The 14,515-nt window shown below is 42.4% G+C and overlaps 1 protein-coding gene across 1 annotated transcript in view; it reads right to left on the reverse strand.

Moving 5' to 3' along the window:
• Positions 1-11,404, reverse strand: part of LOC147668417 (uncharacterized) — a 38,561-nt gene extending 27,157 nt beyond the window's left edge. Inside the window, 1 exon segment of the mRNA XM_086948559.1 lies at positions 8,852-11,404. Coding sequence (XP_086804685.1) covers positions 8,852-10,693 — 1,842 coding nt within the window. The 5' untranslated portion in view covers positions 10,694-11,404.
• Between the last annotated feature and the right edge of the window lie 3,111 nt (positions 11,405-14,515).

A 14,515-nucleotide genomic window follows, 5' to 3' on the forward strand; every position in this document is an offset into this window, starting at 1 on the left:
ACCTCTGCCAGACCACCTGCTGACAGCAGTCACACTGTCGAAATAGGACCCCCTTCTATTGCCATCTCTGCTAGACTACCTGCTGGCAGCACACATTATCTTGAGTTTAGGGGCGCAATATCATTCCTTTACAATCAACAGTAAAATGCCAAAATCCAAATAATTTTTTTATTCTATTACATATCTAAAAACATGCCTTTCTTTTTAATATGTAAAACTTAGTCATTTTTGTGTACATTTTATTACATCATGATTGGTTCTACCTTTATATTATTTTTCTGCAATCAAGCTTTCTTTTCATTTCTTTTGTGGAACAATCATGTCAAAATTCGGCTCCATTAGCCATCAAAAAATCGTCGTCCAAGAATGTAAAATGGTGATTTTGCCAAACTATAACACAACATGCGGCTCAGTGACTTTTATAAATGAATCCTCACTCTCCTGAAGAGAAGCCGCGTACTCACCCTGTCTATCACACAGCATGCAGGTTGGAGACTTTCATTAATAATCTGTATCTGGTGAACAGACACTGTGTGCTCAGCCTGGCTATCTCACAGCTGCAGCTCTGAGACCTTCATTATTGATCCTGCACTCTTCTAAAGTGAAGTACTCAGCCTGGCTATCACACAGCTGCAGTTCTGCGACCTTCATTATTGATCCAAACAAAACAGGTGATGGACCGAATGTGGATCAATGTCACACATTCACCCCAGTCCGAAGATCTGGGCCCAAATCCATCGTTTTTTTGCACTCCACACCACCCTGGGTTAGACAATGGCGATATGCAAATCAGCTCTGACCCTGTGCCCCATGGGAACAGTCCAGTTCGAACTACAAAAGCCATGTCCTTCCCAGAACGGAATCAAGCATCCGAGGACCGGACCGGTTTCGAGGTAACACCTCTCATCAGCCCGGCTAGCTTGACTCCAGTGGTGTGGAGTGCCTGGGACCCACGTCTGAGCATCCCCAGCGCACTTATGGCGGCAATTGCAAACAAAACAGGTGATGGACCGAATGTGGATCAATGTCACACATTCACCCCAGTCCGAAGATCTGGGCCCAAATCCATCGTTTTTTTGCACTGCCTTGCTACTGCCTTGCTTTGCCTGCGAGTAGCGAGTTGTCATTACTGTGTGACCCTTTTAGCCGCGTTTTGCTAGGGTGCTGAAGGGGCACTGACGTACCTGTAGTGGGTATCAGCTGGCTGCAAGTACTCAAGACCTCCAGCCCTTAAAGCTGGGCATCTGGACCCCACATTTAGCTCCATACAAGAGGAGAGCATTGGAGGGGTAAGAGGTGGGGTAAAAGTAGGGGAGAATCGTGTTAAACTACTTGTGGCATAAGGCTCCGCCCTCGGGGGGCCATCAGCCGGATCTACGAAGGTAGCCAAATCAGAGTGTTGAGATCAGGAAGAGTCAGACAGTCCCCAACTCAGAAAACCAAGAGTGATAAGCAGAACAAACAAAAAAACAAGGCGTAAAATCGGAAGGCTGCGTCACCAAGCAAAACAGTCCTCTAATATCACCTATACTAACAATGTTTAGAAACATAGAGGAAGGTACCAAAGGAAAGCTAGCTCCGAGCGACAGACTGCTATTGCTTAAAGACCCCGGAGCAGCTATCTACTCTACAACAGCAGAGATCCCTGGTCTTATGTCTCCTCTAACACCCCTGTCACTTGCTCCGCTACGGAAAGGAAAAATGAAGGAACAAAACGAAACGGGGCAAAATTCAAACCGTTCGATTAAACAATGGCTATTGCAAAAACCCAGCAAGAACAAGGATAAGTCCGGTCCGATTCCGGCAGATACAGTGGAGTTGATTAATTGTACTAGTACAAGTACGACATATAAAGAGGATATATGCCTGAACTTGGACATTCCTCAAATCGACAGGTCAAAAAATGAGGGCTTCTCACACAACATCAATAACGGAAGTCGAGAACAAATGAACCAAACAACAGGATCGCTAAACTTCGGCCAAAGGGCATTAATCTACAGGGAACAATCCTTTTCCCCAACAACAACCTTTAAATCATCCCAAGGGGACTATACATCTTCTACCCCGAAGCCAGTAACAAACAATGCAAGAACATCAAGACTTCAGATAGTTGCTCAGGTCCACCAGGTGAACCAAGATGACCAACAAGGCACAGATCACGTCTGGCCGACGGTAAAAACGTCATCAACACCTAAAGACATCATGCAAACATCGGGTTCTGAAACGCTTGCTCAAAAAGGCAGAAAGCACTCCGTCAATCCTCAAAACAATACGGCTTTACAGGGAATTATAACTACCCAAAGAAATATTAACAACAGCCACTGTAGGGAGTTTGATGACAATAGCTATCAGTTAAATCAAGATCAAGATCAAAAATCGAACCAAGAATTAAAACCGCAGTACCATCAAGGAGAGACAGCTATCAATCAAAGTGCTTTCTCGGAGATATCTAAATCACTACTGAATACATTACAGACAACAATATCAGCGTTTAACATGCAAAGCGATAAAATGGATATTCAAATAGATCTTATGAATATGGATGTATGACGTTACAATGCATACTTTTACAATGCCTACCTTTACAACGCGGTTTTTACATCGCAAACCTTTACAACGCATAGCGCTTAGAGGTGCTGGATAGTGAAAAGTTTAATTTTCTATTCCAACTCCAGTCCCCGTGGGCACTAGGGAAGGTGTTGGATAGAAAATTAAACTTATTCCCTATCCTAGAGCGCCCCCCAGCGCAATGCGTTGTAATGGTTTGCATTGTAATGCCCGCGTTGTAATGGTAGTGTGTTGTAAAAGTTTCGTTGTAAAGGTTGTTCACCAGTCAAAATACTCTGCCCAGTGTGCATGTTGCCTAATAATTGACAAACTAAGCCTTTTGCCTACAATCCTTGAACAAATAATATTAATTAATAAATCTACTTTGGGAGGGAAAGAAAAAAAAAAAGAAGAACCAACAAAAATTAAAATAGTAAAACACCCAAGTTCACTTAAGCCCCGAATCTCGTAAAGAGGAGGAAACAGACAATCAGGAGAGAACAAGCAATAAAGATCAAAAACTATCACGCAAACAAAAGAAACGCAACAGGAAAGCATGTAACAAAACGTCCCTGCCAACAGATCAGTTAACAACAAAGACCTACCCAATGTTCAGTCTACCAAAGACGGGCAACATAACTTCAGTCTCCATCATTTCAACAGACGACCTGTCAGCCAGTACCACAAACCTCGAACTGGCAGTAAGGATAATCAAGTGGAAAGAAAAGGAGATAACAAACATGGGCCAAAGAAAAAGGCCACCGAGAAGGGTATTTAACCAGAAATCAACAAACAAGGAAGCTCAAGGTCTTCAAAGACCCACAGAACAAAAGCGGGCAATGCACTGATATCATCAAAGAAGACAGGAGAATCCAAGAGCAACTAGGTCCTATGACCAGCAGTTTAACACCTCACAATTGCTTAAAGGTAAAAGGGCAGGGAAATAATGTTGCAAATAATCAAGGTCAACCCAAAACAAAAATGGACCTTTGTACCAAGGAACACTGTGAAGAAGGATGGAAAGAATGAACAAAGGTAAATGATAAACATGAAATTATAACCACGGGGTTCCAAGAGTGCGGTGACTGCACGGCAGAAGGCCTGAAAATGACATCCCTAGAGGTCCAAGTGTTTGGCCCTGGAGAATCCTATACAATGGCGGAAAAGCGATGGAATTCCCAACTGATACAGGAAGGAGAGTTAGCCCGAAGGAAAATGGAACAGGAAGCAGAAACTGCCCATAGTTCGGGACGCTGGGCGGACGATCTCCAGGTCTTATGTCCTGCGGTGGGAGACAAGATCCAACATGTAAATATAAAAATGTAAATAAAAGACGACAAAAAGCAAATCATAGTGGAAAATAAGTCTGAAGAACCAATGCTTCAGTCAGGTCATTGTAACGATCCAACCAAACGGCAATTATTGCTAATCCCGGAATATGACTCAAAAGGGCATCATGATATATTGAACAGGGGGAATATATTGAAACTAACAGCAAATATCCCAGTGTTAAAATATTTGACCTCAGCGAATTTACTGGCAGTAGAATTTATAGGAATGGATCACCTAAAAAATAAGGAGCAAACATTGACAACTTGGCTGACCGAAGAAGACGCCGAGCATATCATGAATGCTAAGGCTCAATTTGAAGCTTGGGGAATTAAACTGTTAAAGCCTGCAACACCACGCTATCCTGGCCCTTTAAATAAAATGTTTAATCCCTGCAATGGTAACGGTCAAAAGCGTAAAGACATCACGCTGAATAATCAAACATTCCTTAAAGGAGCAATTGGTAGCAGCATTTCGACAACATTGAAAAGGGAGCTGCAGAACGACAAGTACACAGATTGGATGTGGCCAAGGACAATTGGGGCTGGCGGCCAGGAGCGCAAAATTCGACCTCATGCCATTGACCTACGAAAAAGAAACTAGCAACCCAAGATTTGAACAACATACAAATGCTCTCATGGAACATCGCAGGGGCAAAAAAATGGCTGGAGAACGGGTCCCATCAAGAAAAATGGGTAAACTATGACATAATAGCTCTACAGGATACTTGGGCACTAGAAGTTCTCCCTTTGACAAACTACATCCATTACACAGTTCCAGCCAGCAAAACCAAAACCTTTGGTCGCCCAGGAGGGGGCCTGGCAGTCTACATATCCACAGAGCTAAAAATTGAAAGCGAACAGATGGCCTCTGTAGGACCTAACATCCAACTGATCAAATTATCAACTGGGTCAGCCAGCAGAACAAAAACCATCCTCCTCATAAACACATATGCGCATCCAACGGCCAGAAAAAAATTGGCCCATAACAAACAACTAATTGCAACCATCACAAAAATGAGGAGTACCTTTCCCTTATGGGACTTGATACTCACATGGGGATTTTAATTCAAACTTAATTCACACCCCGGATGAGGATGAATCTCTAACATCGGATAACATATTTTGGAACATCCCACATCAATATCAGCCAACGAGGCAAAAAACGGATCACGTAGATCAGGGGTTAGTAAATGCCCTAGAGTTTCTAGGGCTAAGAGTAATAAATGGTAGAACTCAGCACGATTTCCCCCTAATCATACTTACCAAGGGGGAAAGACACGATCAAGATTGGACTACACAGCCATCTCAGTATCGCTGATGCCATTCCTTTCCCACTTCTCAATAGAGTTCACAACCAGGAGCGATCATTCATATCAGCGGATCCATTTTAGGTTAAAACTCATTAAACATCAGGTAAACGCAACAGCTGAAGGCTACATACACACAGTTAACTTAAACGACTTAAAACAACTAAAATGGTCAAATGACACAATTGAAATGCTGCAGTTAAAAATCAAAAAGAAGCTAACAGTAAGCATAGCTGGGGCCCAGAATAAAATTCAAGCATGGGAAAACCTCACAGAAGACTGAACTTCTTTAATGTCATCTGCACAAAAACAGACAAACAATCACGGCCATAAAAACGACTCGGGACGAACATTAACGGCAGGTCTGCGAGCCTTGAAATGAAAACTCAGAAAATATATAAGGAGGCTAAAAAGAACAGTCCCTGACGCAGTGGCCTGGGACAGTGTAGGGGAGCTAATGAAACGCTATAAAAGAAAGCTCTGGGAAAATAAAAGAAAGAGCAATGATAAATTCTGGGCCGAACTTCTCTGTAGCTCCAAGAAATCCAACTCAAAACAGTTCTGGTTAATCATAAATAAACTGCATAGACTAGTGAACGCATTATCGTCCAACATACAAGAATCAGAGTGGGTGGAATTTTTATCCACAAGGTTTACTGAAACATCTACCTAAGATACATCCGTGGGAAACACTCACCACCTAGCTGCTGGAAAAGGCAAATTCGAAGAGGCCACTGAAAAGATTAGCCATGAAGACGTGATAACTCCTCATAAAAAAGAGCTACTAGACGTTGATACCATTCCAAAGGAGGAAAATGCCTCTCTGATAGCGGCAATAAGTTACTCGCCACCTTCAAATGAAGGGGTTAGACGTATAATCAAGAAAGGCAGAAATGACGGTGCGCCAGGCCCCAATGGAATTCCCCAAGCAATCTTTAAACATGATATCTCGTTTTGGGGTAATTACCTTACTAACCTATATCAAGAAATAGAGCACCTAAACAACATACCAGTAAATTGGCAAGGTTCGATTCTGACCCCTATATTCAAAGGAGGAGAAAGAGCAAATCCAGCTCACTACAGGTTGATAGCTCTGCTGGATGTAGAGGCCAAATACTATGCCACCTTGGTGCTAGAAGAGCTCAAGGTATGGTCTGATAACCTTAACCTCATCCCGGCCAACCAGACAGGCTTTAAACAAGGTTTAGGGACGACAACGAATATTTTAGGTCTATCATTAATTGCAAACAAGTATAAGCAGAGGAAACTACATCTTTACCTCTGCTTTATAGACCTAACAGCAGCTTTTGATAGCGTTGATTGCCACCTCCTGTGGAAAAAGCTGCGAGCTTGGGACATCCCTAAAAAGCTATTAAAAGGCTTATTGCTATTTTATTCAAACACCTGGCTAAGGATCAAGATAGGTGATGGGTCCAAACTATCACGGAAGCTGACAACCACCAGCGGCCTCAAAGAAGGGTGTGTTCTGGCCCCTCACCTTTTTAATTTGTTTCTATACGACCTCGCTCAAAGGCTGGATTGTATTAACTCCCATCCCTTGAAACTTGGTAGATTGAGACTTTCTCACCTTGCATACGCCGACGATGTGGTGCTAATGAGCCAAACAAAGATCGGTCTCCAAAGAAGTCTTAATGAAATGTCAGCCTATACTTCAGAAAATAATCTTGAAATAAACATATCCAAGACGAAAACAATGGTGATTGGGGCCAAACAGAAAAGTAAACAGACAATCTGGCTTAACGGTAACAAACTTGAGGAGGTAAATAAGTACCTAGGTCTCTATATTGATAATTCAAGAAACATCACGGAGTAAAAAAGGTACATGCCTCAGAGAACAAGCGCGCTCATATTTGCTTTGAGCTTACTGGCTAAAAATCTGAAGGGCCCTTCATACAAAAACCCCTGCTAGCTGTAATGAAGGCAAAAATCCTGCCAACACTAACATATGCTAGTGTTGCCTTCCATGGCGAAGATGGAGAGGTCTTAAATAAACTAATAGTTTCCATCTATAAAAAAGTATTCCAGATTCAAAGATCTGCCTCTCCAGCCCAGGTTTGCCTTGAATTCGGCCTAATAAATGAGGACATAGGCAGAATGTACGCGACAGTGAAAACTTGGTATCGCCTGAAGCAAAATGTAGCTACATCAGAAATAAATGAAGCCCTGTGGTCAAAACCTCCCTTTTTAGTCAGTACCTATGCAAATCCCTTTTAACTACAGGTACAACGGAATTATGGAATAAAAATCTGCCGTACCAATCTTTCAAACAAGCTATAAACAAAGTTTCAAAAATCCATTCGTCAACATTGGATAAAAATATTTTTAGATCAAGGTCGCACGCTTGGATGGTGATAAACAACTATAAGTCCCTTGCACCGGCGGTATATCTGAGCGAAACATTTTCAATTAATGTAAAAAAACAACTTCTGGCATTACGCTTTGGGTCACTACCATCCTTGGCTGACCAGCCTGCTTGGGTGCATACAGGCTCTAAATCATGTCGGCTGTGCAACTTTCACAAAGAAGATTTTATCCATGTAATTTGCATATGCAAGAATCTGTATAAAGAACATGTTAGGATCCTAAAATCAAGCTTTAATGACAGAGGCATTAGATCCTGTAGAGCTGCAATAATGGCATGCCTAAATCCCTCAGATCCACCATTGAATGGTAGACTGATTACATTTCTCACAGCATTTAAAAAGCTGTGCTAAATACGGCAACAAGGAACAAAAAATGGACTACCACTCTGCACAGAACTTTTATTAACAATGATTTTTAGAAACATCATGAAGAGATGTAGAGATTGTATGTTTAATTCTTTTTTAATGTATTTTGCTATATTATTGGTCTTTCTCGCATTTGTTATAAGCCTTAAATTGTTATGGTTTTAATTAACTAAACAATAAACATTTTTTCTATTTTTTTTTCCGATCCTGCACTCTTCTGAAGTGTAGTACTCGGCCTGGCTATCACACAGCTGCAGCTCCGTGACCTTCATTATTGATCCTGCATTCTTCTGAAGTGTGCTTGGCCTGGCTATCACACAGCTGCAGCTCTTAGACCTTCATAATTGATCCTGCACTCTTCTGAAGTGTGCTCGGCCTGGCTATCACACAGCTGGAGCTCTGCGACTGTCATTATTGATCCTCCACTCTTCTGAAGAGAGGCTGACGTCTTTGTAGCTTTGAAAGTTGACAAAAGATCTTCACACATTTACTGCAATGACATGGCTTTTCCCGCGTGTGTTCGCTGATCAGTACTTAATATTGAATATTCATAAAACCTACTTCAACATTCACTGCACTTGAATGTTTCCTGTGCGTGTTTTCTGATGCCGTTTTGTATCTGATATATATATATATATATATATATATATATATATGTCCTTGCACTTGAATGGTTTTTACAGTGTGTATTCGCTGATATTTTCTTAATGTTGATGATTCACTAAAACTACTTCTAGATTCATGGCAATGATATGGTTTTTCCCTAGTGTGTGTTCTCTGATGCTGTTTTAGTTGTGATAATCGACTAAACCTCTTCAAACATTCTCTGCAATTATATGGTTTTTCTCCTGTGTGTGTTCTTTGATGGTGCTTTCGGTCTGATAATCGACTAAAGCTCTTCAGACATTCACTGCACTTGGATGTTTTTTCCCGTATGTGTTTGCTGATGAATCCTTAATGTTGAAGATTCACTAAAACTATTTTCACATTCACTGCACTTGATTGATTTTTCCCATGTGTGAGTTCTCTGGTGCCGTTTTAGTCTTGATAAATATATAAAGCTCTTCCCACATCAATTGCGCTTGAATGGGTTTTCCCCAGTGTGTGTTCTCTGATGCTGTTTTAGGTGCGATAATCGACTAAAGCTCTTCACACATTCATTGCACTTGAATGGTTTTTCCCCAGTGTGTGTTCGCTGATGCTGTTTTAGGTTTGATAATAGACTAAAGCTTTTCACACATTCACTGCACTGGAATGGTTTTTCTCCAGTGTGTGTTCGCTGATGCTTCCTTAATGTTGATGAATCACTAAAACTTCTTCCACATTCACTGCACTGGTATTGATTTTCCCCGGTGTGTCTTCGCTGATGAATCCTTAATGTTGAAGATCGACTAAAACTACTTTCACATTCACTGCACTTGAATGATTTCTCCCCTGTGTGTATTCGCTGATGAAACCTTAATGTTGCTGAATTACTAAAACTTCTTCCACATTCACTGCACTTAAATGGTTTTTCCCCTGTGTGTGTTCTCTGATGAATCCTTAATGTTGCTGAAATACTAAAACTTCTTCCACATTCACTGCAATGGTATGGTTTTTCCCCAGTGTGTGTTCGTTGATGTTTTCTTAATGTTGATGAGTCACTAAAACTTCTTACACATTCACTGCACTGGAATGGTTTTTCTCCAGTGTGTGTTCGCTGATGCTGTTTTAGGTGTGATAATTGATTAAACCTCTTCACACATTCAGTGCAATTATATGGTTTTTCTCCTTTGTGTGTTCTCAGATGGTATTTTAGTTCTGATAATCGACTAAAGCTCTTCAAACATTCACTGCACTTGAATGGTGTTTCCCCTGTGTGTATTTGCTGATGAATCCTTAATGTTGAAGATTCACTAAAACTACTTTCACATTCACTGCACTGGAATCGTTTTCTCCCTGTGTGTGTTCTCTGATGCCGTTTTAGTCCTAATAAATATATAAAGCTCTGACCACATTCATTGCAATTGAATGGTTTTTCCCCTGTGTGTACTCGTAGATGTCTCCTTAATGTTGATGAAGCACTAAAACTTATTCCACATTCACTGCACTGGAATGGTTTTTCCCCAGTGTGTGTTCGCTGATGCTGTTTTAGGTGTGATAAATGATTAAACCTCTTCACACATTCAGTGCAATTATATGGTTTTTCTCCTGTGTGTGTTCTCAGATGGTATTTTAGGTCTGGTAATCGACTAAAGCTCTTCCCACATTCATTGCACTTGAATGGTTTTTCTCCAGTGTGTATTCGCTGATGAATCTTTAATGTCGAAGATTCACTAAAACTACTTTCACATTCAATGCACCGGAATGGTTTTCCCCCTGTGTGTGTTCTCTGATGCCGTTTTAGTCCTGATAAATATATAAAGCTCTTTCCACATTCAGTGCAATTATATGGTTTTTTCCCAGCATGTGTTTGCTGATGTGTCTGGAGTCCTGATACCTGGCTAAAGCTCTTCATACATTCAGTGCAATTATATGGTTTTTCCCCTGTGTGTGTTCGTTGATGTCTTTTTAGGCCTGATAACTGAATAAAGCTCTTTACACATTCAGTGCATTTGAATTGTGTTTTCCCTGTGTGTGTTTGCTGATGGGGTTTCAATTTTGATGACAAACTAAAGCTCTCACTGCATGTGTCTGAGACTTCTCTCTTGGTTAGTGTCTCTGGGTCTGGTATATACTTGTGTACATCCCTTGACTGTACTTCCTGAAGGGCCAACATGACTGATAAAGCACTTGTGTTATTCTTGCATTCCCTGTATGAGTCGTATTTTGCACGTTTGTTTTCCGATTAAAGAATAAAGTGCAATGGGCACCAACTACTTCCCAATCTCATAATGTGTGTAAGGCTTCTTCGTGGGCGATTATGTCTTTAGACTGGATAATGGTTCTGCACGCATGCGGGTAAAGATCCATCGTCCTTCTGGCCGGTGCACACTGGGACGGTGCTGTGTATTTTAGACAGCGGAACCCCTATTTCTTTGAACCTACAGTTGTCTGACTCCACTCCGTTGCGCTTTTCAATGGTTGCTGTGGATTGTTCTGAAACAGTTTGCAATATACCTCTAGCACTGATTGGTAGCCTGGTATTATTTTAGGAAGCAGAGCACTGCTGTAACCACCTCATACCGACCTCATGATCAAAGCTGTTATTGGACATGTTTACACAAGATGAGGTTTATCAGTGTTGTCTTAATTTTCTGGAGGTTATTTCTTCCTTTTGAGGCATGGAGGTGCACAGCTGAGACTCGTGGAATCACGGAATTTCTCGTGTCCCTAGTCCCTTCTTTCAGGATGTCTCAGTTTATGTTCTTGTTCAGCTGGCTATCACAGCACTTATGTTTTCCTGAATACTGGAACTCAATATTTCGGACTTCGTCTTTGCAGATTTACAGTGTTATCTTCCTTATTTTGAAACATTTCGTACAATCAAAGATTGTTTTCTGTCAGAAGTAAACAGATTTAAAATTACTTAAAGGGAAACATAACGGAATGTGTATACACAATTTTTAATTGATTGTATAAATATCTCTTGATTACCCTTTTTCAAACTTATGAAAGCATATTTAACCATACACAGAAATTTACATAAAAGTTGCTTTCAATATGTCACATCTTACTTATTTCAGCAAAGGTGTTCATGAGTAAGTTAGTAAAAAAAAAGGGCGCTCGCATAGCACTCATACACTAGTTACAGCTTTAGGTAGATGCATATGGTCAAGGTTTTGTTAAAACAAGAACAGCTCTTTGAGTAAGAGATGTGAGATGGATCAGGAAGACTCAAGATAGAAGGGTGGACATCAGGATGTTGCGCCATAAATCAAATATTGCTGCTCGCAGAGGTGCCTGGCTTCATCCACTACACTCACAATATGCAGTAGAGCAGCAGTTTAATGATTATAACTTACTTTGTGGTTTTACTTCTCTCAAATATTTGTCAGTATTATCCACTTGGGAGGGAGTTCCACGGATGGACTAGGAGATTGAGCTGGGCTGCTCTGTTGTTTAGTTGTCTCACCTCTAACTTTAGAGCTCGAGATAGCACACTAGCCTGGCGGCCTACTAGTCGACAGCTGTGGTGCATCAGCGTAGCTAGAGCACAGATGGTGCGCCAAAGCCAAACCTGTTATCGCCCTTTCACCACTGGATTATGTCAGGCACCCCAAACACTCTCTTAAAAATATCACTTAAGCCAAACTGCTCTGTCCATATACCCTGCACCTCTGCTGCCCTCCATACAAGGTAGGGCCTGTTCTTAAATGTATTCACCTGCACCTGGAGTGGTGTGGCTCACTGGTTAGAGGCGGCAGACCCGGGAGCAGAGGACGGCCCGGGACCAGGGTTCAATTCCCGACGTGGCAGGGTCTTGGACCAGGGTCAGCGGACTCGATAATTCTTGTCTCTGTGCCTACTCTAACTAGGGATCACACTCGGCAACTCTGGGCATTAGCTTGCCTCATCTCCACAACGGCCCCCCACATACACCGGGGATGTCTGGTTTCACCTTGGAGATACCCAGTAGGGACCATCTCACAGGGAAAGCCAGGACGGGTTCCCCAGCGGTCTACAGCGCAGAGATACTCCTTCGGGAGTCGATTCTAGTGCTTTAGAAACCCACAATCAATCAATCAATCAATCTCACATGCATAGACCTGCTTTCAACATTCCTTTTCCAGCACAAAACCTGCGAACAAGATTTTACAACCATGTAATTCCCATGACCTTTCATGGGTCTCTCCTACTCAAGCTTTTCAACATCACCTGTACAAATCACTGTGGTCACATTTAATGGAACAATACTGAGGTGCGCTCATTCTTTCCACAAGATGGAGAATGCCCCAGAACAGCACACACTGTTTATTATTTATTTTTATTTATTCAGCTTATAAAGCGCACTGTCACCTTGCAGGCATCCTGGCGCTAAGCAACTCAGAGTACAGATGTGTTGGATACATGGCCAGACAACTAAGTCTTGGGGAACAGCCAGGTTTTCAAACTTCTTATAAAAGGGAAGAGCTCCCTAATTTGTCTGATCTCCCACAGGAGCTCGTTCCACAGTTTGGCCGCTGTCACCCCAAAGGATTTACCCCCTGACCTGACTTTCCTAAACCTCGGTGCCTTCATCAGTCTCGCTGATGAGGAGCGGAGCCTTCTTGTAGGGATATACCAATCACATTGTTTTGGGCATTAGCACAGGACCCATCCTAATAAGGGCTTTAAAGACAAGGCAAAGAGATTGAAATAGAACTGGTTCAAGCTCTATGTCTCTCTCGGCTGGACTACGGAAGTGTCTCGCTATGCGGTCTCCCCACAGCTACTAAAGCTCCCCTAAGAGCATCTACTAATGCGGCAGCGAGACTCATTGCTGGCTTAAAAAGAAGGGCCCACATCTCCCCTGACCTTAAATCTCTAAACTGGCTACCATTTGAAGCCAGAATTCACCAACTCTAAAAATAAAATAAATAAACTCTCTGTCTCAGAGGATGCCAGTGCAGTTCTTCCAAGACTGCAGATGTAGAGGACCTTCTAGGCAGCCCTAGGACTACCTTGGCTGCTGCTGACTGGATCCTCTGTAGTCTGTCCAAAAGGAACTTCGGGGAGTCAAGCAATAGGGCATTACAGTAGTCTAACCTACTGAGAATCGCACACCTTACCACTAGCGCACGCGCCTGAGGAGGTAGCAAAGGGAAGATTTTCCGCAGGGATCTAATGATCACAAAACAGCAAGCTTTCGTTTTTGTAACCTGAGCTTCCAAAGTAAGTTTGTTGTCAAACATAATGCCCAGGTTACGGACCGCTTTTACAGGCCGAACTGCGGTTGAATTACCAGAGGGCCAAGAATTGCAAGGAAGGACATGAGGAATCCTGCTCACTGAGCAGGAAATCACCTCAGTCTTCCCTGCATAAAATTGTAATGAGTTGTCCTTAAGCCAACGGGCTGTGTCCCGCAGACAGTTGTGAAACACATCAACTGATGTTGAGTCCTCTCCCTCAAAGGAGAGAATCAGCTGCGTGTCATCAGCATAGTTTACGATGTCAATATTGTATGCTTTGATGACCGCAATCAGGGGTTTCAAATAAATATTAAATAAAATAGGGCTTTTTGCCGAACCCTGTGGCACACCATGCGACACGTTGGAGAAGGGAGATTGAAAAGGAGGGAGGGACACCACCTGCTGTCTGTCCTGAAGAAAAGACCGAAACCTTCGTAAGGCACAGCCCCTCACCCCAACCTAGCTCAATCTTCTTAGCAGGATCTCATGGTTGACCGTATCAAAGGCTGCAGACAGGTTGAGCAGGATCAGCACTGCTGCCTGACCCCTGTCTGCCCACCTCTGAAGGTCATCCATAACGGTCACCAAGGCCGTCTCGGTACCGTGGGCTGGCCGAAATCCGAACTGCACCTCCTCCAGCAAGTTATGTTGCTCCAGGTGCCTAGAAAAAGTTTTACTGACCACACGTTCCACAATCTTGGCCGGGAACGGCAACAAGGAAATAGGCCTATAGTTCTTACAACACTCTGGATCAAGAGAAGACTTCTTTA

Source organism: Lissotriton vulgaris, unplaced genomic scaffold (genome assembly GCF_964263255.1).
Source record: "Lissotriton vulgaris unplaced genomic scaffold, aLisVul1.2 SCAFFOLD_1492, whole genome shotgun sequence".
Taxonomy (NCBI): domain Eukaryota; kingdom Metazoa; phylum Chordata; class Amphibia; order Caudata; family Salamandridae; genus Lissotriton; species Lissotriton vulgaris.